We start from the raw sequence: 22,901 nt of genomic DNA, 5'->3' as shown, positions 1-22,901 counted from the left end.
TCATGACCTGAGCTGAAGTCAGGTGTTGGACCCTTCACTGACTGAGCCACCGAGGGGCCCCAACCCCTCTTCTAATGATGCCCTGGAATGATCTTGAGAAAGAACTTGAGGTTCTCCACATCAACTCTTCAAATCCTGAGCACAGGAACAGTGATAACAACTGGGTGCAGAAAGTTTAGTGCCATTGTGGCCAGAGAGTGTTTCCTGCTAAATCTAGGGAGAACGGCCCCTCTGGGAGGCACGCTCCAGTTCTGCATCTGACTAAGGAGTAATGACAGCTTTGCATTTGGAAAATATCCCTGTAATGACATCAGGAGTCTTAAAAACTGCCTTTGGGGAACATATAAATTAGTGTTGTGATTAGATACACAGTACCTTAAGTACAAAGAGGAAGACTTTTTTTTTTTTTTATTCTTTTAAAATCCACCTAATGAATAGCAGGGCTAGAATGACCTTTGCTGAGGAGATGTTATAATAGTGGCACTTGGCATCATTTTAAATATTGACTTCAAGGTCAATTTTGATCTGTTCAACTGTGATTTATTATAGATAATGTCAGGAGGTTCGCAGTGTGAGATCACCTTCATCTAGGGTTTCTCAAATATATATGAGAAAAGCTGGAGGCAAACCACTTCTCTTTTGTGCATATTCACAAGGTGCACTAGCCTAGCAAAGACTTTAAGAAGTCCCAGAGTGAAATAATTTGTAAACTTCTTTATTCCCATAAACTATTTGGTAATAAAACCCTTTATGCACCAAGTCTATTAATACCCTAGAGAACTATGGTTCAGAGGACACATCCTGGATAAGAATGTTGCTTCCATTTATCCATGCAAGTTGAGCAATTTATTTATAAACAAATAATTTGTTCCCCTAAATATTTCATGTATTCATTATACATGAATGGGAGACAGTAGTCTCCCCACTCATCATAGGGGCTACGTTCCAACAGCCCCAGTGGATACCTAAAATCACAGATGTTACCAAACCCTATATATGCTGTTTTTTCCCTTTACATACATACCTATACTAAAGTTTAAAGATAAATAAGGCACAGGAAGGTATTAGCAAGAATAAAAAATTTATAACACCATTCTGTTGATTTAAGATGACAAAACACCTATGTGATGACATGAAGTGAGGTAAATGACATAGGCATTATGGTGTAGGGGTAGGTAAGCTGTTATTGACCTTCCAATGATATGGTGGGGGGATCATTTGCTTCTATACCACAGTTGACCACAGGTAATCAAGATCACAGAAGAAGGAACCACAGATAAGGGGAGACTACTGTATTACAAGCCAATAGCCTAATATGCCATTATATTATAAACCAATAACACACAATATAATAAATAGATGAAATATTTAGGGGGACCGATCATGGTAATGCTGTTATCTAATATCATCTATAATTGAATATTTACATTCACACCTTTAAAAGGCCAGTTACTCAAAAATACATTTTTTAAAAGATTTTATTTATCTATTTGAGATAAAGTGAGAGTGAGAGAGAGCATGAGCAGGGGAGGAGGAGGTGCAGGGGAGAGGGAGAAGCTGGCTTTCCACTGAACAGGGACCCCAATACAGGGCTTGATCCCAGGAACCCAGGATCATGACCTGAGCCAAAGGCAGACGCTTAACTGACTGAGCCACCAAGGTGTCCCCAAAATACATTTCTTTATAAGTTAAAGTTATGTTGCTGGTGCCCTTCAGTCCTTATTTTCCAGTGGCTCTTTCCCCAGTAACCTCTTGAGAAACTTCTGACAGGAACCTGAGGGTCACCTATTGGTCACTGACATTTTCTTGTTACACCTTATTCAAAGAGGTATCAACCAAATTAAACCAAAAAAACTCTTTGTCACAATCATCTTCAGATGCTGGGTGGTCCAAGCGATCTCTCCCTTACAGGTTCTTTCAAAATGCTATTAGGAACACCCAGGTGGTAGAGTTTGTTGAGTTTCTGACTCTTGGTTTCAGCTCAGGTCGTGATCGCAGGGTTGTGAGATCAAGTCCCACACAGAGCTCCATGCTGAGCATAGCATCTGCTTGAGATTCTCACTCCCTCTCCCTCTGCCTTTACCCCTCATGCTCTCTCTCTCTTTCAAATAAATAGATCTTTTAAAAAAATGCTATTGGGGTGCCTGGGTGACTCAGTCAGTTAAGTGTCTGCTTTCAGCTCAGGTCATAGTCCCAGGGTCCTGGGATCAAGTTCCGAGTCAGGCTCCCTGCTTCTCATTCTCCCTCTGCCTCTCCCTCCGCCTGCCACTCCATCTGCTTATACTTTGTCTCCCTCTTGCTCTGTCAAATAAATAAATAAAATATTAAAAATAAAAATTAAAAAATGCTATTAATCTCTCAGAAGTTCTAGATCAGAGTGTTGTCTTCCTGCCACACGTTGGGCTCTAGGGAAAAAGTACTCAAATACACATGAATACAACACACTGTGATCACTTCCAGATAAATATTTACTGATATAGTGCAAAGAGACTACTTAAGTCTGAGAGCATGTGGAAGGAATAATAAAAAAGGTTGATGTTATGCAGGGAATTTTCTTACTCCTTTTTTAAGAAAGAGGAAACTGAAGCAGAGAGTTTGGAGAATAGTCAGGTAAAAAGATGGGAATAAGCCCCGACTCTGGCTTCCTTTGGGGTCACATACGTGCTGTAATTTGACTCTGGTCTCGGTGTGTTTTGCTTCAATTTTCAGGAGAGTCGGTTGGGTGAACTCCCCTGCTTGGGGTTGGCTGGATCTTGTGTCAGCTCCTCTTATCGAATTAGCTATGGCTGGAGGGGGCAGTCAGGACCGTGAAGGACAAACCTGGGTGACCGTGCCTACCTCTTCAGTATATGCTTTGAGTTCCTACCAAAAGAAAATTCTTCATGGCTTTCTGAGAAGGTGGTATAGGCTGTACAGGCTTGCTCCAATCTATTTTTTTTTTTTTTTTAAGATTTTATGTATTCATTTGAGAGAGAGAGAGAGAGAACGAGCAGGCAAGAATGGGAAAGGAGCAGAGGGAGAGGGAAAAGCAGACTCCTGCTGAGCAGGGAGCCTGATGTAGGGCTCTATCTTGGGACCCCGGGCCATGACCCAAGCCCAAGGCAGACACTGAATAGACTGAGCCACCCAGGTGCCCCTAGCCCTGCTCAAATCTATCTGCCATTCTTAGTAAGTTTGATTTTCATAAGCTTGTCCATAGCTCTATTTTCCAGGCAAGAATGAAAGAGCTGTGTCTTAAATATGGAAGAGTCTGGTAAGGAACTCAAGAGGAATTTTTTTTTTTTAAAAAATGGGTTCTAAAATTTTAATGTTTGTGGATGAAACTGATCACTTTTCTCTAATAGCCACTATTTTATTCTGAGAATAATTCTATTTCCCCCATTTTCTCAATCATTTGAATTGTTAACTTTGTAAGATGATTGGAAAGTACTAAAGACAGAACATGAAAAAAAATCTGCTAACATTATCCAAATAGTTTATAAAAGATTATTTGTAGACTATCCCCAAATGAAGTTATATTAGGAAAACAAGGGGGAATAAAAACTAAAATATGGTAAATTGCATGTATTAATTAGAACTCTTGGTTACACAGACAGAAGATCAAATAAGATTAACTTAGGTGAACAGTAGAATGTATTACAAAAGTACTAGATATCTCATAGAAACTAAAGATACAAATCAGGAACAGTCAGAATCCAGGGTTTGAACATTATCAGGACTCTCTGATCCTCTGGCTGCTGTCCTTTGGTCAGAAGTCCACTTCTAGACTAACTGAGATGACCGGCTGAGTCGAAGAACTGTATGTATGGAGAGGGGGAGAGTGAATGGGAAGATGGTACTGTTTTCCCAAGAAGTAAAAAGAGTATTTAACAAAACAGAGATGTCCAAATTAAAAAAAAAAGAGAGAGAGAAACAAGACAACAAGAGAAAATAGTTTGTTAAGTTCTTGCATATTTAGAAATAAAGTCAGTTTTAAGGTCAAGTATTCTCCTCTATTTTAAGGAAAAACTCCTTCACTCAGGGACATAATTTGAAAGACATACCAACAAATGGTAAACTTTCCATTGTGCAATAGACAGGTTTATTGTGCACTTGGCCTGTTGCGCAATGCTTAATTACCAATATTTATTGTGCATTCCTTATTCACAAAGTACTATTTTAGATACGAGGTGAGAGTTACAAAGATGAATGTATCCCGCCCCCAAGGAGTTCACACTTTAGTTATCTGGAGAAGGAAAACAAACTATAATGACTATGTCATTCTAACATAAGGACCAAACAAGCGGAGTAGCGCAGCAGAAGCATGCTGGGCCCATAACATAAGGACCAAACACTTGTTAAAAAACAAATCCTGAACTCCTATTCAGTCATTTCCCCTAAAAAAGAATTTGTGGTCTTTTTAAAAAAAGAAATGATGCTCTCTATGGTGCATCACCACAATTTGTGGTCTGAACTAAATTTGCAATCTGCTAGATGTCCTCAATCATACCTTGTATACTGATCACATAGACGTACCACCTGTTTTAGTTGAAGACAATCAAGTGAAAATTTTTCCTATGTCTGTTTCTCACTGACCTCTTGGGTAAAGACCAGTGAGGAAAAGGGAAAGTAGGTTCGTTTTTACAAGTGATGTAACTGTGCTTCTATTTATTATTATTGCTATTATTTTCAAGTCTGGTTTTTTTTGAGATTTTATTTATTTTTTTGACAGAGTGAGATCACAAGTAGACAGAGAGGCAGATGGGCAGAGAGCACGATGTGGGGCTCGATTCCAGGGCCCTGAGTTCATAACCTGAGTTGGAGACAGAGGCTTAATCCTCTGAGCCACCCAGGTGCTCCTTAAGTCTGGTTTTTAAAAGTCGGGCAAGTTGAGAGGATTGAGTTTGGCTGGAGAGCCGGTTTGGAAGGCAGACACCAGCAGGTGGCGCTTGTCTCCTCCGACGGGATTAGAATATTTTACTCCGCCTAGAATCCTGTACGAATTAAGGGCGACTGGGCATGCAGGCCACGCAAGTGACATAGATCATGTCGTACTTTAGTGCCGAGTCCATGAAGTCACCAGTTCCTACCTTCCTGCTCTACCATTTGGAAGACCGGCTCGTCTACCAGCAGGGGTGTGGTATTTTCCTACCTGTATCCTCATCTCTCCTAGCCAACTTGCTCGTAGTGATGGTCAAGACGGTTATCCGCAGAAATGGAGGCTCTAGGGAGTTGGAGCTCCGTCCTGCGAAGGGAGTGGGGTTTTATCAGTCTTCAGCTGGTCTGCCCTATTCAGATGCTCCGTTGCTGTGTCTGGGCAGAACGTGAATTTGCTTACGCGTCAGTCCCCATGTCCTTTGGGGGCAAGAAGCGGCACGAGGATACTTTGACGGGACCTGTGCGCAGGCTCAAAATGTGCTGAGTTACTGACTAGTTGGGGTCACTGGTTTTCTTACTTCTCTCTGTACCACTCAACTTTGGGGCTTAGCCAACCATAGCCAGCCCCTCTCCCTCATAGGCCAGTGGATTCTGTCTACCATCAAAACTACCCTCTTTTTCAAAGTCCTTCCTTTCTGCCTTTACAGCCCCCCCCCCCCCCCCATCGCTCAGAATATCTTCTGCTCTACTCCTATTTGGCTCTTCGACCTAGGGTCCAGCCGGAGACTATACAGAAGGAGGGCAACCCTACAGTCTGAGGGCTATAGGTTCGCGCTGCTTCTGACTGCATGGGTGACCTCAGACAAGTTGTGTGTTGTTTTTTTTTTAACTTCCTCTGTAGTCTGGGGAAACAGTTTTTCCGCTCATGGGATCCCTGGATTAATGAGATAATTAATGTAGACACCACTGGTTCATTGCATACGCCCAAATGCCAGGGGTCTGATCCCACAGTGAAAACCTGCCTTTTGGGGGAACTGTGGGTCCAAAAGCCAATACAGTTCGCAGAATTGAGATAACTTGTCACCTCCTCTTGATCTCACTGTATTTTAAACCCCATCTATTGCCTCGCTGGCGTCTTCTCAGACCCTCTAAAACTCTTGTCCCCCCAAATGCCCTGGACAGCAAAAAGAACCCAGAGGTGTTCGGTGTCTATACGAAGGTCACCCCGGTCATAGGGTCCGGCCCCCGACGTATCCCCCCGTCTGCCAGGCGGAGCGCAGCGAAGCCGCGGGGACCGGCCCGGTTCCCTCCCGCGCGGAGGAAGGCTCAGGGCTGGACTGACAGCTTGGGGTAGGAGGAGGAGAGAGCAGGCGGCGCCGCGGAGGAGGGGAGAGCCGCCGAGAGGAGGGAGCAAGGGCGGGAGGAGACACATGCGCGCTGCCTGCCGCCGCCGCCGCCGCAGTGCTTAGCTTCCCGGGGACAGGAAACCTTCGAGACCGAGCCGCCACTGCCGCCTCCCCGACTGCCCCCCATTCCGCGCGCCTGCCACACCCTCCTCCCCTTCTTCCAGTATTTTCCGGTGGGGCACTGCAGGGACTCGGCCCGCGCGGCAGTCTCCCCCTCCCGGGGGAAAGCTGTGACCCCCCCCGCAGGAGCGGCGGGGCGGGGTGGGGGGGCCCGGGAGAAGATGGCGACGCCGGGAAGCGAACCCCAACCTTTCGTCCCTGCCCTCTCGGTGGCTACTCTGCACCCACATCATCATCCGCACCACCACCACCATCAGCACCACGGAGGAACCGGAGCCGGCAGCGGGGTCGGGGGAGGCGGCGGCGGCGGTGGCGGCGGTGGCGGCGGCGGCGGCTTCAACCTGCCCTTGAACCGGGGGCTGGAGCGCGCGCTAGAGGAAGCGGCCAATTCCGGGGGGTTGAACCTCAGCGCCAGGAAACTGAAGGAATTTCCCAGGACCGCGGCCCCCGGGCACGACCTCTCGGACACGGTGCAGGCAGGTGAGAAAGGGCCGAGGGGCAGGCAGTGGGTGTGGGTGAGCAGCTGTCGCGCCTTCCCCTCGCCGCGGCCAGTCGGATCCGGCTTCGCGGGGGGTCCTCTGGCGGGTGCTTTCCAGAGTCAGAACACGCGTGGGCGTGGGAGAGGCGGGCGCCGCGGCGGGCAAGGTGGCCCCCGCCTGGGCGAGAGTACCGGGGTGCGCCGGGCCGCGGCGTCCGCGAGCGCGCGAGTCTCCCGCTCCCCGCCCTGCAGCGGCCGCGCCAGGGAAGTGGCGGCCGGGCCGGGAGTCGGGGGCGCGCGGTGCAAGTGGGAGATTTGGGGCGGCCGTGTCGGCTTCCCGGGCCCCGCGCGGAGCCCGGGGAAACCGAGCGCCGGGTGTGTGCTTCCGACCGGGGCAAAGCCCGGTTCGCGCCAGGCGTCGCCTGTCCGGACGGGGAAGCCGAGACAAAGGTGGCGCGCCCGGGGCCGACCCGAGGGCAGCGGCGTGGAGCAGCTAGGCCCCCTCGCGACATCACTGAGCGGTCGGGCAACTTGGTGCGGACTGCGAGGAGGTGCCAGCCTTCCTCGCCTGCGCCTGTGCGAGGGGAGAGTCGCTGCCGTTGTCGCCAATCCGAATGGGCAGCCACTTCGTCGGCTCGGCTCCCGCGTTCTTTGCCTTCAGCGAGCCGCCCACACGGTTCGGTCCTACCGCGGAGGTTCCCTGGTTCTCAGTAACCCGATCTTTGCGGGGGCCCAGGAGGGGACGGCATGGCATATTAAAAGAAAAGTAATTAAAGCGAGCCGGTTTTCCTGTGTGAACCCGACAAGTTGTAACTCGCGCCAATGAGCAGCCAGCTCTTTCAAGTTATGTCATGTATTGACATATTTCGGAGACGTCTGCTTTCTCTTTGGTAGTTGGGGTTACGGGAGCGGGATCTATAAACAGGAAGGAGGCTGGTGGAACTCGATGTGGGCCTTGGGATCCTTGCAGAACTGCCTTGGTTTCCGACCATCCGGTTCAGCCCTCCCCCCCCCCCCCCCGCCGGGGGGAGGGTTTGTATCCTGGCAAGCGCCCAACATTTCCCAGCGCAGTGGGTGCCCCAATTTGGAACCACTGCCCAGACCTCCTGGCTGTCATCACCTCTTGGGCTGAGTGTCAGACCCCTTGGATACTGGATGGCTCAACTCTCAGCTCCAGATCACCCAGTTTCCTCTCCTGGGGGAAGAGAGGGGGTTGGGCGAGGGAAGCAAGGTTTTTGGAGTTAGGTTTCCAGTGCTTTCTGTTTTCGACTTCAAGTCAGTAAACATGTTTGAGCTTTTTAATGAATATTTAGAAAGAATCCCAAGTTCGCTGGAGGCAAAAAAGGGCGCTTTAGGGTCATTAAACTTTGTGGCTTGGATTAGGGGTAGTCAGGAATCGTCAAAAAGGAGGGAATTTCCAGAGTTGAAGTCTCAGCAGCTGGGGAGTCTCTTGATAGGACCTCTTAGTTACATTTTCTCAAGTGGAAGTTATTCCAAGAATTGCCTGAATCATTAGCTTTAAAAAAAAAAAAATCTGTTGCTAAGTTCTACTTCCCTTTTGCCATAGAGAATACCAGGGACTATGGTAAGATTGGGTAGGACTGCAGGAAAGGGAGCTGGTGACGAATTATATATGTTTGCAGGGTCAGTGTTGGTTAGAGGGGTTTGAAAGTTGTTGGTCCACTCAGTGATGCAGACGTTTATTCCCATATTTGAGTGAATTTGGGAATTGGTGGGTCTGCTGTGCTGGCATTTCTTTGAGACCTGTGCTTTTAAAAGCAGGGACCACCTTTTTTCAGTTAAGACCTTGCCACGTGAGGTAAATGCTCCACAATATTCCTTTTCTCCTCTCTTGCTTGGTTGTGGTGAACTTAGGTTGTGAGTTTTGCCAGTTTTTATTTGTGACCCTTCCTTGCATGTGTTTAAGGTTCAGAGAATTCTAATGAATTAAAAGTCAGAATCTTAACATCCCAGTTTCCCAACAAAAAATGCAATATTAGGTATGGGCTAGGGGATGTCACCAATGTTTGTAGAAATGTAGGACGACTTGGAAAAGGTAAAGTGTATTTAAGGTAGCTAGCGATTTCACGGGAAATGTGAGTACCCTGCCGTGTTCCAGAATGGCTTCTGCAAAACTTCTTTGCTTCAGGTCAAAAGCTGGCTGTAAACCAAATGTATTCTGCCCTTTGTTCTGAAGAAGTAATTACTGATCACTGTTCTTTATTTGGGGGAGCAAAAATCAAAATAAAGCAAGAGTTAAATCACCCCCAGTTTTCACAGTGTTGACGTTTCCTGCATGTGAAGAGTTCTGGCAAAGTGCAGAGTATGAGGAGTAAGACATACGATAAAGACAGTGGTTTCTCCTGGTTAATATTTAGTTTAGAGTTTACAGAAGTTTACAGAAAAGCTCTTAAAATCAGAATGGCCCATGAAGATTCTTAAAGACCTGAGATGTAAAGTGCACTTTTTCATAAATTTTGTACAACAGGGAATGACACAGAAAGCTGTTTCTCACTACTCAGTTGTATAATTCAGGCCATTGGGTAAAAGTAAACTCTTCTGGCTGCCACCTGTGCAGACCGCCACTCTTGGGCAGTGTAACTTATCTGAACAGAGTTGAAAAGTGAGATGTAAACACAGAAACATAGAGGCCGGGGCCGCTCAGGAAATGTCTAAACTCTATCACAAAGATGCATACATATTTTTCACAGGGTAAAAAAAAAAACCCAAAACTCGCAAGCCTTCGCTCATAGTGCCTCAGGCCCAAAGCCTATATTTTGCTCATATTTGAGTCAAACTAATCTTGTCAGGGTCCAGCCTTTTTGAAGGTGAGAAGGTTTGGAAAGAAAGACTGACTTAATGCAGGTGTGGTGGCACAAGTGACACTGAATGGGAGAAGCGTGAAGAAAAGAGCCATGATAAGCCCTTGGTGTGTTCACTTTGCAGGGTGCCAAGTACTTTATCTGCATTTGCCTGCTCATTCCTCACTGGAAGCCTATTCATATCCTCATTTATGTTTGGGGAGGTTGCGGTTAAGAGGTAATAGGCTCAAGGTCATACCCCTACTTAGATGGTGAACCAGTGATCGGACCCTGATGGTTTCACTTTGGCTTTTATGTTCTTGACCATGTTCCTGTGAAGCAGAGAAGAGCTCAAGAGGAGCGGAATCTGAGAGGCTGTTTGGGGGTTCAAGCAACCAACATTCATTCCTCAAGAACGTGCTAAGTGCCAGGCACTGTTTCAGGCACCGGGGATCATCAGAGAATTCCTGTATCCCTTCATATGGAGTTTCCATTCTATCTGGAGGGGGATGGGGAGGGAAAGGAGGAAATTGATTTTGCAGAATGAGTTGGAAGATTTACAGGATAAATATAATACTTTGTTTTAGAAAGACACATGCTGCCTGGATTTAAGGTGACGTGAGGTAGCTTGTAACAACAAGAGCACAAAGGATGAAGCTTAAGAAATAGAAACTGATGCATAAGATTGGGCCTGATAAAAAGAAGTACACATGCATCAAGAAAGCAAACTTTTTTTTTTTTTTTTTTTTTTTTTAGTGCTGATTTATTAAGTGTGTCATTTTGGGATGAAGAAGTTCAAGGTGGTGTGGAATAAGACTGAGAAAAAGCAAATTGAAAAGAGGAGTAAGAAAAGAGAGTAGAGTGTCTGTCTCAGATTGATTGCAGTAGGTGCTAGAAAATAAAAAGGAAGCCCTTGGACTTGATGCACAGACATTTGGTGAGAACCGGTCCCATTAAGGAGAGGGTGGAGGGGCGCCTGGGGGGCTCAGTAGGTTAAGCGTTTGCCTTCGGCTCAGGTCATGATCTCGGGGTCCTGGGATTGAGTCCTGCTCAGCAGGGAGTTTGCTTGTCCTTCTGCTCCACCTCCCTCCATTGTTCTTTCTCTCTCTGTCTCTCAAATAGATAAATATCTTAAAAAAAAAAAAAAAAGACAGAAAGAAAGAAAGAAAGAAAAGAAAAAAACAAGAAGAGGGAAGAGTGTATCATGGCAGTATCTTTTTGAGGTGGCTGGAAGCAGGAAAGAATGTACAGGAAATGAAGAGCCTACCCAAACAGGAATATAGAAGTCTGGCGCAAAAAAAATGCTCACTGTGGTCCCGTATATACCTGAGTGGAAGCTATAGGAGATTACAAGGTGAAGATAAGATGGGAATGCATGAGAAGGTAAGTAATAGTTCAGGAAGTCCAGGAGCCTCAAAGCAGGTCAAGCTGAGATGCTGAATTGCACAGATAGACAGTGTCTGTGAAATTTAAAAAAGAAAAGGGGTCTTTTCAGTTAAGCTGGCTAGGAAAGACTTTCATAGCATAGGCATAGTTTGGGTCAGATTTTACAGGATGGGTTAGTTTTGGATAGAAGTGCCCAGGAACACTCTGTGGTTGGTAAGATGTTTCTGAGATATAGGTGAGAACCTGATGGCCTGAGATCTGTGAATAAAACAGAAAGAGAGGCATTTAAGCCTGTGCCTCTGGTCAGATCCTGCCTGCCCACTATCACCATGTAATGACGTCATAGAGACTAGGGCTCTTAGGATCTTTTATTTGAGACTCTGGAGATGGCTGAGGCCTGGGACTTGTCAGTCTGTGGGACTAACACCCGAGTCTGTCTGAGCTAGCTCCCTCAAATGTCTGTGCAGATTCAAAGAATCTTCTTGGAGATTTGTGGGCAGGCTTATCTGCTGAATGCTGACTTTCCCCACCCCATTCCCATCCTATAGCAGGGATCCTTGGGATGTTAGCAGTCTTTAGTCATCAGAATTCATACAGAACTTGATAAAGTAATCTATGTGTTCTCAAAAACATGTTCTGTTCCATAAACTGAGAGTTTTCATTACAAATGTGATGAAACTTTTGAAATCATGTGCCTCCTTAAAACTTATGTTCTTTTATAGTGATACTTAGTTTTAGATTATTTTTCTGCTATTGAATTAAATTTGTTAATTATTGCCATACCTATCATTTATTATGGTCATTAATATGTAAATGTCTACATTTATGACATGTATCGTCAGTCCTTTCCTATACATAAATGATCAGTCACAGCCTTTCCTTCCTATTTTTTTTAAAGATTTTTTATTTCTTTGACAGACAGAGATCACAAGTAGGCAGAGGCAGCCAGAGAGAGAGGAAGAAGCAGGCTCCCCGCTGAGCAGAGAGCCCGATGTGGGGCTCCATCCCAGCACCCTGGGATCATGACCTGAGCGGAAGGCAGAGGCTTTAACCCACTGAGCCACCCAGGCACCCCCTTTCCTTCCTATTGTTATTTTTTCTTCTGTTGATCAATTCCTAAGGTGTAGAAGACTTCTAAGGTGTAGAAGACTTCTAATGGTGAAAGCTTTTAGAATATCGAAAACTCAGTATACATGGTGGCTCAGGGTCCTGTCCAGATCTGCTTCATCTGTGTGTCTGTGTATAGCAGAAGCTGTCTCCACAAACACCCTGCTATTCTCAGTGCTTGCACTGTGGGCCGCTCTTTATTGAAGAGGCAGGAGCACACTAATCAAGTCTCTAGAATAATAGCATACAATTATAGGCCACAAAACCTCTGGGAATTTTTGGTCTGTGCTGGTTTATAAAGAAACAGCCCAGGGTTTGACCTTCATCATTGGGATGATTCTTCTGGATTGTTTGTCGGTCACTGCGACATCTTAAATTTGGTTTTTGGTGAGTGAAGGTCATTAAGCCACAATTTGGCAGATCCCAAATTTAAAATTTTTAATTTAAATTATTGATTCAAAAAAATTTCGAGTTCCCTTGCAAACTTAAATTTTTTCATGCTGTGGTTTAGTAACTCTCTGGTGGCAAGCATTTGAAAGGTAGATCCCTTTTGAAGTCTGCTAATCTTTTTTTTTTTTTTTTTAAAGATTTTATTTATTTATTGACCAGAGAGAGAGAGAGATCACAAGTAGGCAGAGAGGCAGGCAGAGAGAGAGGGGGAAGCAGGCTCCTTGTTGAGCAGAGAGCCCGATGCCGGGCTCGATCCCAGGACCCTGGGATCATGACCTGAGCCAAAGGCAGAGGCCTAACTCACTGAGCCACCCAGGCGTCCCTGAAGTCTGTCAATCTTGATCAATTCACAGGTCAGTGTCCTTTTACTGTTGTTCTTCTGATGTGTAGGGAGACTTTTTCTATCCTGTTATTCAACTTCATCATTACTTGTTTTTAAACATAAGTTTTTCCCCTCTTTGTGTGTACTTTTCTATTTTTTCCTTTATATCTATCCATATAAACATACATAAGTACAAAATATGCAAAATAGAGAAATGTACATAAAAGTATAGATAGGTAGGAGGATAGTTAGGTGACAGATAGTTAGATAAGTAGATGTTTTGCGTTTAGAGGGTCGGCATTTATTCTTTTACTTTCTCTCCTGAGTCACTACCAGGCATAGACAGAGTATATTTTTCCAGAGACTTGGTAATTTAAATGATAGAAATGCTATTAATTCTACTTAAGGTGGCTGTGGGTTCATCAGTCTGACCACATAACTTGCACTCTTATCTAAGCCTCACAAAGACCTGTTTGTGATGCTACTTTCCAGATTTGGTTTAGTTCTTTGGAAAATTAGGATTCTGTCTTACACAGACATCAGGGAAACTGCCCTGGGTTGAGATTTGGTAAGGCCCCGGATTTGTGAACAATTTCAGTGATTGAGTCAGTTGTTGGGATTAAGGTAATTTGGGGTTAATTGCAGTGATTATTTCAAGGTATTATAATAATCTATCATAAAAGGTTTAAGGATCTAAGGCACAAAACCCAACTATATTTACATATTTGATGCCTTCATTTATGTGTAACCTATAGGAAGCCTAGAGGCTTCTGTTACTGATACTCTTGGTTTTTGTTGGTGCTGTTTCATGAAAATTAATTCTAGAATTTACAGTTACTCTATTTCATAAAGATTTTTTTTCTATATGATATGAATTGTTTAACCAAAAGGGAAAAAAAAGGTCAGAATTCTAAGTAAGCCTTAGTTCGGGAAAACTAGGTCTACGCATGGAGACAAGCTTGAAGCACGCCTATGTTTTCTTCATCTTAATTGAAGAGTTCAGTAGTCTTGCTTCCATCTACTATAGTAAGAAGTCATGCATTTGGAAACCATCTGTTCCCACAAAGTAATTCAAAAATAAAGTGAGATTGTTTACATGAATAGAAAGTCGACGAACTGTGAGAATTTGGCTTTTCTTGCTTACTCCAGCAGTGCAGTGGGGGGAAGCGCTTTTATCATCAGATTGCTCTCTGTTCATAGTTTCTCCCCACCCTATTCCCCTTAACCAGTCACAGAGGAGGATTTAGGTGGATGGGGGCGGGGGAGAAAAACAATTATAGAAGAATGTTTGATTGCCATAACAGAAATGTTAGGTGTTCTTGCATGATGAGAAATTATTGCTCCTCTGTTAATATGCTGTTGGTTTACGGTTCCCAAAACCCTTCCAGAACATTTTTGTCACCAGCATCAAGCTCTATGGGTTTGGAATCTTCTTTGATGTAGGCTTTTCTTTCTTTAGCTGTGTTTCCTCCCTCTTTTTTGCTGGAGGGGGCCCTAATACCTTGAGAGATTATCAGGGCCTGAGACCCCCAACCCAGTGAGTCTTGAATTTCCTCTTCATGTTGTCTCCAAGCAGACAGAAAGAGACCCCATCTCAGTTTTTTTAATCCTCTGGTTTCTCCCGTGGCCTTGCTTTTGGCAGCTGACCCCTACAGTGCAAGACCCAGGGTTTTGCTATATAGCATATCCCTCCGATATTTTTCCCGGTGTTTGATGTGATGCTGTCCAGTGTTAGGAGCAGCGCGAGTATGTCTGACCTGGCTCCAACAGTGTAGCTCTGATTCAACTTGTTACCTCTGCAGGCAACAGTGACTTGTTCGAAGGACTTCAGCTGCAGACTGCCGGACTAGGCTTTCCTCTGCATTGCCTTCATTTTGCTTTTCCAGGTCATTTCCCTCGCTTCCCCCTCTTGCCTGCCCCTGACGGAGTCTGCCTCTCTCCCACTCTCATTTCTTCCAGTGCCCAGGCCAACTTAAAACACGCAGTCTCCCTGCTGCCCTCCCTGCGGAGCTGAGCCCTGAATCATGGATGCCCTCAGGGCACCTTTGCAGTATTTCCTTATGCCGTTTTTGGTTAATGATTACCTTCCTCCTTTGGTACTTTTCCTTTGTTTAGGCTGTTTCTGCCTTTACTGCCCTGGAAGGTCCAGCCAGGCAGGGTTTTCTTAATTTTCATAGGCACCCTCTGTGCCTGTCAGAGACAGTGTGAGGTCTCTGTCAGGGTGACTGTTGTGTCTGCCCTTGCCCACCTGCCGCCCCCCTGGAGGCTGTGTACTTGTAATCCATCATCTCAGGTCTGACCAGGTAATGGGGATCCTGAGCCTCAGTGCCCTCCCCTGCAGAGTGCGAATGACAGGTGCTCAGAAGGGTTGTTACAAGGACAATGGTTATAAGGGCACTTAGAACACTGTCAAGTGCTTTCTCCCGGCCAGGTCCTGCTCTTCATGCTTTAGATGGAAATCCGTGTGTTAAATCTATGTAGACTAGGTATCGCCTCATTTGATTCTTGCCGAGGGTTCTGTTTCAACCACGGTAGGAACTTGCTAACCCTTGGCTCTTCTAGCTGTTACCTGGATTCCACTCAACCTCCCGTATCTGGTTCAAGCGCATCTGCTTCTGAAATGCCTTTCTTGACGACTGTGGCTTGAAGAGGGAGTTTAGACGTCTAGAAAGCATCCTGTTCACATCCCTCCCTTGTCTGAGGACTGAGGACCCGGAAGCACAGAGAGCTTAAGCTGCTTGACCAACATCACACAGCTGGGCCATGGGTAGGCTCCCGAGCCAAGGCAGAGTCTCACAGCCTCGCAGCAAAGGGCTGTTTCTGTGGAGCCCGGAAACTACCGTGGCACAGATGGACGACCTCCCTCCTTCCACAGAGTTCTCAGGTCAAACTCATCCAGACCAGCCATGTGGATGGTCCCTAAAAGAACAAAAAAATACTATGAAACCTTTAATAGCGTATGGTTTAAAGCCAGGGAGAATAAGCTATAAAACTAATCGCGGTTATAGATGAAACGTGTTAGTTGAGGATTTTACTGTGTGTGGTTTGGGGGACATGCATGGGCCCCGGGTGAACTGGATTCAAAATACAGAAAGGCAGGCGTGTGGGGCATTCCCTAGCCTACAAACGGGAGGCCCGCAGCGGTCTTTCACTGCAGTGTTTTTCTTGGAATACCTTTTCTTGTGGAAACAAAGCAGTAAGTGGTGGTTTGGTTCTCCCGCCAACCCTCTATTTAACCCTGACAGAGGTGGGCCTCCATATTACGGTAGTTTCTCATTGTTTCTTTGGAAAAATGCAGCGTTAGTTGTAACATGAAATTCTGAATCTGGAGATCTTGGCATCAGGCTGTGAACGAAGCTCCTGCCTCATGGGGAGAACTCTCTCCCCTTAATCCTTTCCGATTGATCGTCAGAAGGTTTCCACCCCTTCTCCAGGTCCCTCGGTCAGTGGGTGTCCCTTCCCACTGGTATGGGGACAAGGGTTGGCAAAAGTCAGATGGTCGGCTCTCCCTCTCCTCGAGTCCTCCATGCCGAGGAGGGGCTGGCCCAGCAGATGTTGTTGGAGGGAGATGGGCAGGGCTTGAAACCCTTCTCTGTGTAATTTTATAACATTTTTTTTGTAATTTTATAAATTTTTTTGTAATTTTATAAAAATTTTTAAATATATTATCTCCTCAATTTGTTAATTTTAGAATTTGAAGCAAGTTCCTGAACCTCACGACCTTCAGGTCTGTAACTTGTGAGAAGGGAAAATACTCCTTACCCCTGAGGGCTGTGAGGATTCTTGAGAGGTTAGGATTCTTGAGAGGTGCAGTGGGTCTGGCACACAGTGAGCCGTCAGTAGATGTCACTGGCCCTCATGGGTTCCTCTGGGATTATGCCATAGTTTTCTTCATTAAAAATAATTGTTGGAAATTGTTGGCATATTGTTAGTCTGGGGCTAAGAAGACATTAAGAGTAGTGGCTGAGTCTCAGTTCTGGCTCCATCAGGACGTGGTGAATGCTGAACCTCTCGGTGCGTCAGATCCTCCCCTGCCCCGCAGCATAAAATAAGTGTAACAATCATAGGATTATTGTGAGGAGTAAGTAAATGAATATATGTCTAAAGTGTTTAGTTCAATGCCAGGCATTGACCTTTGACATCATTACTATATTTCACTATCTTTAGGAAACAGATTCAATTTTACAAAGCACACACACAAAAAGCCACCTAAATTCCTGGAAATTTTGTGACATTACAAAATGATTTTAATACTCAGAAAGATTGAGTATACATGCTTTCGGTGTGTGTAAGCATTACCAATAGTCTCTGACAGTCTTTGGAAGGGCATAGAATAGGTGTACTTATTATTCCAGCTCTAAATATTCTGAACTGAATTACATGTGAGAAAACCCAGACTAGAGGGTGAAATGGTTTTCCTTGGGTTATGTTGCTAGTGGGTGGTTGAGCCTGGGAACCAGGTCTTCTGAGCTTTTAGGTGATTTCCATTCAGTCTTTAATACAACAGCCTTCTTAGGTCTGATTTGATTTTACCAGGATGGAGAAGTCCTGAGGGGGACAAGCCTGATGAGAAGAATGGGTTCAGGATTCTCCCACTGAAGGATGGGGAACCATATACCAAGGCCACATACTATGTATCGATGCCAAGAACCTAGGACCCAAGGCTTATTTTTGGCCTCAGGATTGGAAGGGTGGGAATTATGGGGTGAGTCCTCAGAGGAGGGCTTGCCTTGTGGCTCTCTGGCCTGTGCAAGAGTCCTGCCACTGATTGAAGAGCTTTCTAGAATGGGGCGCCCAGGTGGCTCAGGCAGTTAAGTGTCCAACTCTTGATTGTGGCTCAGGTGGTAATCTCAGGGCTGTGTGAGATGGAGTCCCGAGTTGAGGCTCTGTGCTGGGCATGGAGCCTGCTTAAGATTTTCTCTCTTCCTCTGCCCCTCCTCCTGCTAAAAAATTAAAAAGTAAATAAATCTTTCTAGAAAAATAAATACATAAAAGCTTTCTAGATTAAAATAAATAGATCGCCTTTTTATGCTCTTGGCAAAAAACCATTTGTGAATCTTTTTACATTTTGGCAGCTGTTCTGAGGATGTGTAGCAAATAATTCTGTAAGATGTGAGAAGATGTCTATGAGGAGGCAAATCTTTAAGAATAAATATGTAGACTTAAATGTATCTGTTCTTTTCTCACTGCTTTCCTGGCATCCAGCATTCATTTTGAACTTTATTCAGGTGTTAATTCTTTAAAAGCCTTGTGATTGGTTCAGTATCATCCTGTAGTTCCTGCTAAGGGAACTGAAAGGGGCATGTCATCTGAGTCCAGGTTCTTTCAGAATATTTCTTTTTTTAAAAGATTTTATTTATTTATTTAACAGACAGAGATCACAAGCAGGCAGAGAGGCAGGCAGAGAGTGAGGGGGAAGCAGGCTCCCCGCCGAGCAGAGAGCCTGATGTGGGGCTCCATCCCAGGACCTTGAGATCATGACCTGAGCTGAAGGCAGAGGCTTTAACCCATTGAGCCACCAAGGCGCCCCCAAAATATTCGTTCATTTAGTTGTCACAACTACCTGGTTAAGTAGGTAGTCTCTTTCTTGCTGCTGAGAAGGAAACATGTTTCTTAGTAGGTTTGTGGATCCAGTAAAGACATGACCAGAACTGGAGTCCACTCCTGGGGAAAATGCTAGAGTCTTGCCAGGCTGTAGTCTGCAGTCTGCAGTCACAGAGTATCTAGCGCTGGAGGAACCGGCCAAAGAAGGGGATTTTGTAGCATTTTGACAGGTAGTCCTTGGGGTAACACAGAATGAAGAGCAGATCCTCGAGTTGCACTCAAGATTCTGGACTAATTTTTTCTTTTCCTTTCCTTTCCTTTTCTTTCTTCCTTCCTTCCTTTTTTTTTTTTTTTTTTTTAAAGATTTTATTTATTTGTTTGAGAGAGAGAGAGCATGAGCAGGGGGTCGGAGAGGGGCAGACACAGAGGGAGAAGCAGGCTCTCCTGCTGAGCAGGGAGCCCAAGCCGGGCTCAATCCCAGAATTCAAGGCAGTTAACTAACTGAGCCACCCAGGCACCCAGGCACCCCTGGACTAATTTCTTTCTCCCTCTGATCCTCACCTGTTTGTAATGGCCATTTATCAGCTCCCTTTCTGAGAACTGCATTTTTAGGAAAGTGACAATGACTGGTTTTAAAAATTCTCTGAGGTGTCTGTTGTGTAGAGACATAAATACACATTAGGGTTTTTAATTTTCGTATTTTTGTGTAGGTAGTTCTAGGGCTTACCCTTTATTTCCTTAATTTATCACAGTCTTCTTGAGTTAATGTTGTATCACTTCATGTAAAATGTAAGAATATGTGATATACTCAGAGTATTCAGTTCAGTTCCACTTACTCTGTCGTTTGTGCTATTTTTACATGTATTTTACATAAAACACACATTTACATATATTTTGTGTGCATTATAAACTTTGTAAACTGATTTAAACTACTTTAAAGAATTTAATAAAACTAAGCCTAAAAAACCTTACAGTCTTTTATTATGAAGGACTTTATAGTATGTAACCTAATTGAACAACCCATTTTAACTGTACTACATTTTATTCCCAACTATGAGAAATGAATGAAGACCCACTGGGTGAGTGAACAAGTAGTTTACTATCTAGAACATTCTCTTTATAATACAAGTGTTTATATTCTAAAAGTCATTTTGTTGAGTGATAATCATTGACTTGATTTTTTTTTTTTAAGATTTTATTTATTTATTTGACAGAGATCTCAAGTAGATGGAGAGGCAGGCAGAGAGAGAGAGAGGGGAGGAAGCAGGCTCCCCGCTGAGCAGAGAGGCTGATGTGGGGCTCGATCCCAGGACTCTGGGAACATGACCTGAGCCAAAGGCAGAGGCCTCAACCCACTAAGCTACCCAGGTGCCCCCATTGACTTGATTTCTAAAAATGCATTTTATTTTGTTGTACAGATCCTGCGATACATTCATCGATTGCTCTTAGAGTCTTAGAAGATCGAACAGCAGCCCATTTTAGCTAAAATGGCAGCTCCGTTTATGGCTGAATAACCAAAATTTTTTGTGTTGATGCAAATTGATCCAAATCAAAGGAATCTGATTGTGCATTTGAAGGCACATAGACACCTCTTTGTGCAGTTCCCTTGGAGGTGTGGATGCTTATCTCTGCATGCAATTTTATGCAATTATGTTTTTTCTGGTCGTTAGAAAGCCTGGCTAAATCAAAGCTAATTTTAGTTGTACCAGTCATTCCCGTGGTTATAGTCTTGCAAAAATCTCTAGCTCTGGTTTGTTCAGATATTTACAATTCATGCTTTCTTGTATCTGTGCAGTCCTTTAAAGGGTGCTGTGCTATACCTTTGAGAGTGTTAATGTGCCAAGTCTGATCTATTTTATGAAACTCAGTTGGTGGCTGTAAAGACTTGCTTATGCTCCCCTTCCACCCCCAACGTCCTTGATATGTTAATGAGGACTTGGTATCTCCAGAGGAAATTTGCACAGTGGGCATTCTGGGGTAATGTGCCCTGATAGAGCCCCTGATGTCTGCCCCTTGGAGAGTGAGTGACAAAGGTGGGAGAACCCCGCTAAGTGCTTGCATAATCAGGCAGCCTGGGTCTCTCTAAAGTGGTTTCTTGGTTTCAGTGTGTGCCCTGGGCGCTCTCTCCGGTTTCCGTGTCTCAGACCCCTCTCTCCTGTGGCAGCCAGGCAGCCTTGTTTGTATTCTCTTGACACCACATGGTAGATTGCGGTGATGGGCCCCATCAGTTTGGGATGAAAGACCTTAGCTTTCAAACATGTCATTTTGTGACGTGTCACCCCCTTCCAGTTTTGAAAGAGAACATTTGGTCACGGTGGACGCCACAAGACGTGCTCTTGGAGATGATCATGCTGAGTCGTGTCTGGTTTAAGCCTCTTGCCCTGGCTTAATGAAGGAGAGCCACTCCTGATTTGGATGATAAATCCTACGGTCGCTCCACTCATGTGGGACCATAGATACCATCTTTTAAGAATAAAATGAAATGGAGACAAACAAAATGACTTTCCCGTCACCCTGTCCCTCAGCCAGTTAGTATGGGGTAAGGTCTAGAATCAGAAGAGCTTATCCTGGCCATCTCTGTCTACCGCCCACACTGCTGTCCTTTGAAGAAATGGCGGCCGGTGGCTGGTTTTTCTTTTTAACTTTCAAACCGAGAAACCCTCACAGGAAGGTGTTTGGCATTTGTTGTTCATTTGAGTGGGCAGAATGCAGTACTCATTTTAAAATTTTGAAATACAGCCTAGAAAGGGGTCTATACAAAATGCAGGCACGATTCAAATGGTGATAGCAGCATAGACGTAGAGGTCAGACAGGAAGCTGGGGCTGGGGGTGGGGAGGTCATTGCCTGGAGAAGCACGAGGGGTGATGGAAGCAGTCTGTGTCTTGACTGTAATGTTGAGTGTCTGGCTGTCAGGTCAACACTCAGAAACTCTTAATAATGGGGGCATATTTTCTTTCTTTCTTTTTTTTTTTTATAAAAATTATACCTTAGTAAAGTAGACCCATTATTCAACTTATAAGTAGACCATTTGCAATATTTGTTTTAGTTGTCTGTGTGCGGTGTGTCCCTGATGGACAAGCTATTTCAAAACACAGAGTAATTGGGACTTCATGGCTGAGTCAGTGCCTCCTGCTAGAAGACTGATATTTCCGTTGTAGTGGGAAGATTCTTTGATCTTCATTTTCTTTATTTTGAAAGAGCTTGTTAACTGTCTGTCTATATAGTCATAAATTCTAAGTCCATTTATGAGTGGCATTTTATTTAATTGATAGTAAAAACTGATGCCCAGTCAGGTTTTCCAGGATGATATTGGCTAATGAGGTCCAAGACCCAAGAGCATTTGTTGTAAACCCCTTGGGTAGCAGACACTGTGTAGACAGGCTCCCAGTCTTCTCTCCAGCCTATATGATAGCTGTCATTTACAGATACTGAGGCTCCTGGATGTTAAGCAGCTTCCCTGGAAAATGGAGGAGCCACGGTTTGAATCTTAGTTGCCTAAGTTCACCTTTCCCACCAAGCACATGGTCATTTAGAAAGAATTGTCTTTTCCCAGAGAAAGTGGAGCATGTTGGCTCTTTCCTGGCTGTAGCCTGTAGGTCTGGGAGCATGTGGCCTATCACTCCCAGACTTCCAACGTTACAGCTGTGACTGGCAGGTCCCCTGCCCAACCTCCCCGCATGGCTCTCTCCTGCCTGCCCACCCGGAGTCTGCTGCCTGCCTGCCGGCAGATCTGATGGGCCCCTGGAATCTGGCGCCACCCTGCTTATCCCACTGGGTTTTCCTCACACCCTCCTCTCGGCCCCTGGGGCTCCAGCTGCCTTTTCCTGTAATGTCCCCATATGTTCTGGGTTAAGTGCCTCTCCTTCGCCTTTGATCATACCTTTGCTTTCCTCTCTGCATTTGCCAAATAAAATAAAACTGAAAACAAAACAATAAAAACTAAAACTCCAGTACTCTGGTGCCTGACAGTCACCCCCAAATCTCAACTCCTGCCTCTTCTGGGATGTCCCCAGTCCCAGCCTCCCACTCCCCGTTCACCTCCTATCCTTTCTGAACTCCAGGCTTTGGGTCTGAGGCAGGTGGTTCACGGGATCGAGTTGTCCCTCAATTATTCTTTAATCTTATGTCTTCCCTTTCCAAGTCCCAACACTGAGAATGATAACGGCCTTTTTTATAGAGTCCAGTGTCGTGCTGTATACTTCAGGGGGCTTTTCTCAACTAATCCCCGAAACAATTATAGGAGGCAAATATATGCAAATATATGTTTTCTCCCTATTTGGCAGATGAGAAAATTGAGGCTCAGAAAGAGAAATGTCCAAGTCCTAAGTGGAGAAACTGAGATTCAAATCCAGTTTGAATCTCACAGTTTGAGCACTCACATCTCACTCTTTACTGACTCCTCGCGAACTCCTTGAAGATGCTGGAGAAG

General features: G+C 44.9%; 1 protein-coding gene across 5 annotated transcripts in view; it reads left to right on the top strand.

Moving 5' to 3' along the window:
* Window positions 1-6,215: 6,215 nt before the first annotated feature.
* LRCH1 (leucine rich repeats and calponin homology domain containing 1) overlaps window positions 6,216-22,901 on the top strand; it is a 196,309-nt gene continuing 179,623 nt past the window's right edge. For 2 of the 5 annotated variants that reach the window (XR_009400036.1, XM_059378049.1), the window contains exon 1: window positions 6,216-6,863. Coding sequence is in view for 3 of the 5 variants with exons in the window: in XM_059378049.1 (XP_059234032.1) it covers window positions 6,545-6,863 (319 nt within the window). In the remaining 2 variants the exon portion in view is untranslated. The remainder of the gene's footprint in view (window positions 6,864-22,901) is intronic. The other 3 variants (XR_009400037.1, XM_059378050.1, XM_059378051.1) reach the window with 2 other exon arrangements.

The sequence above is a fragment of the Mustela nigripes genome, chromosome 15, assembly GCF_022355385.1.
Source record: "Mustela nigripes isolate SB6536 chromosome 15, MUSNIG.SB6536, whole genome shotgun sequence".
Lineage (NCBI taxonomy): Eukaryota > Metazoa > Chordata > Mammalia > Carnivora > Mustelidae > Mustela > Mustela nigripes.
Note: the sequence above shows the minus strand (reverse complement) of the source record. Positions and strands in the feature narration are given on the sequence as shown.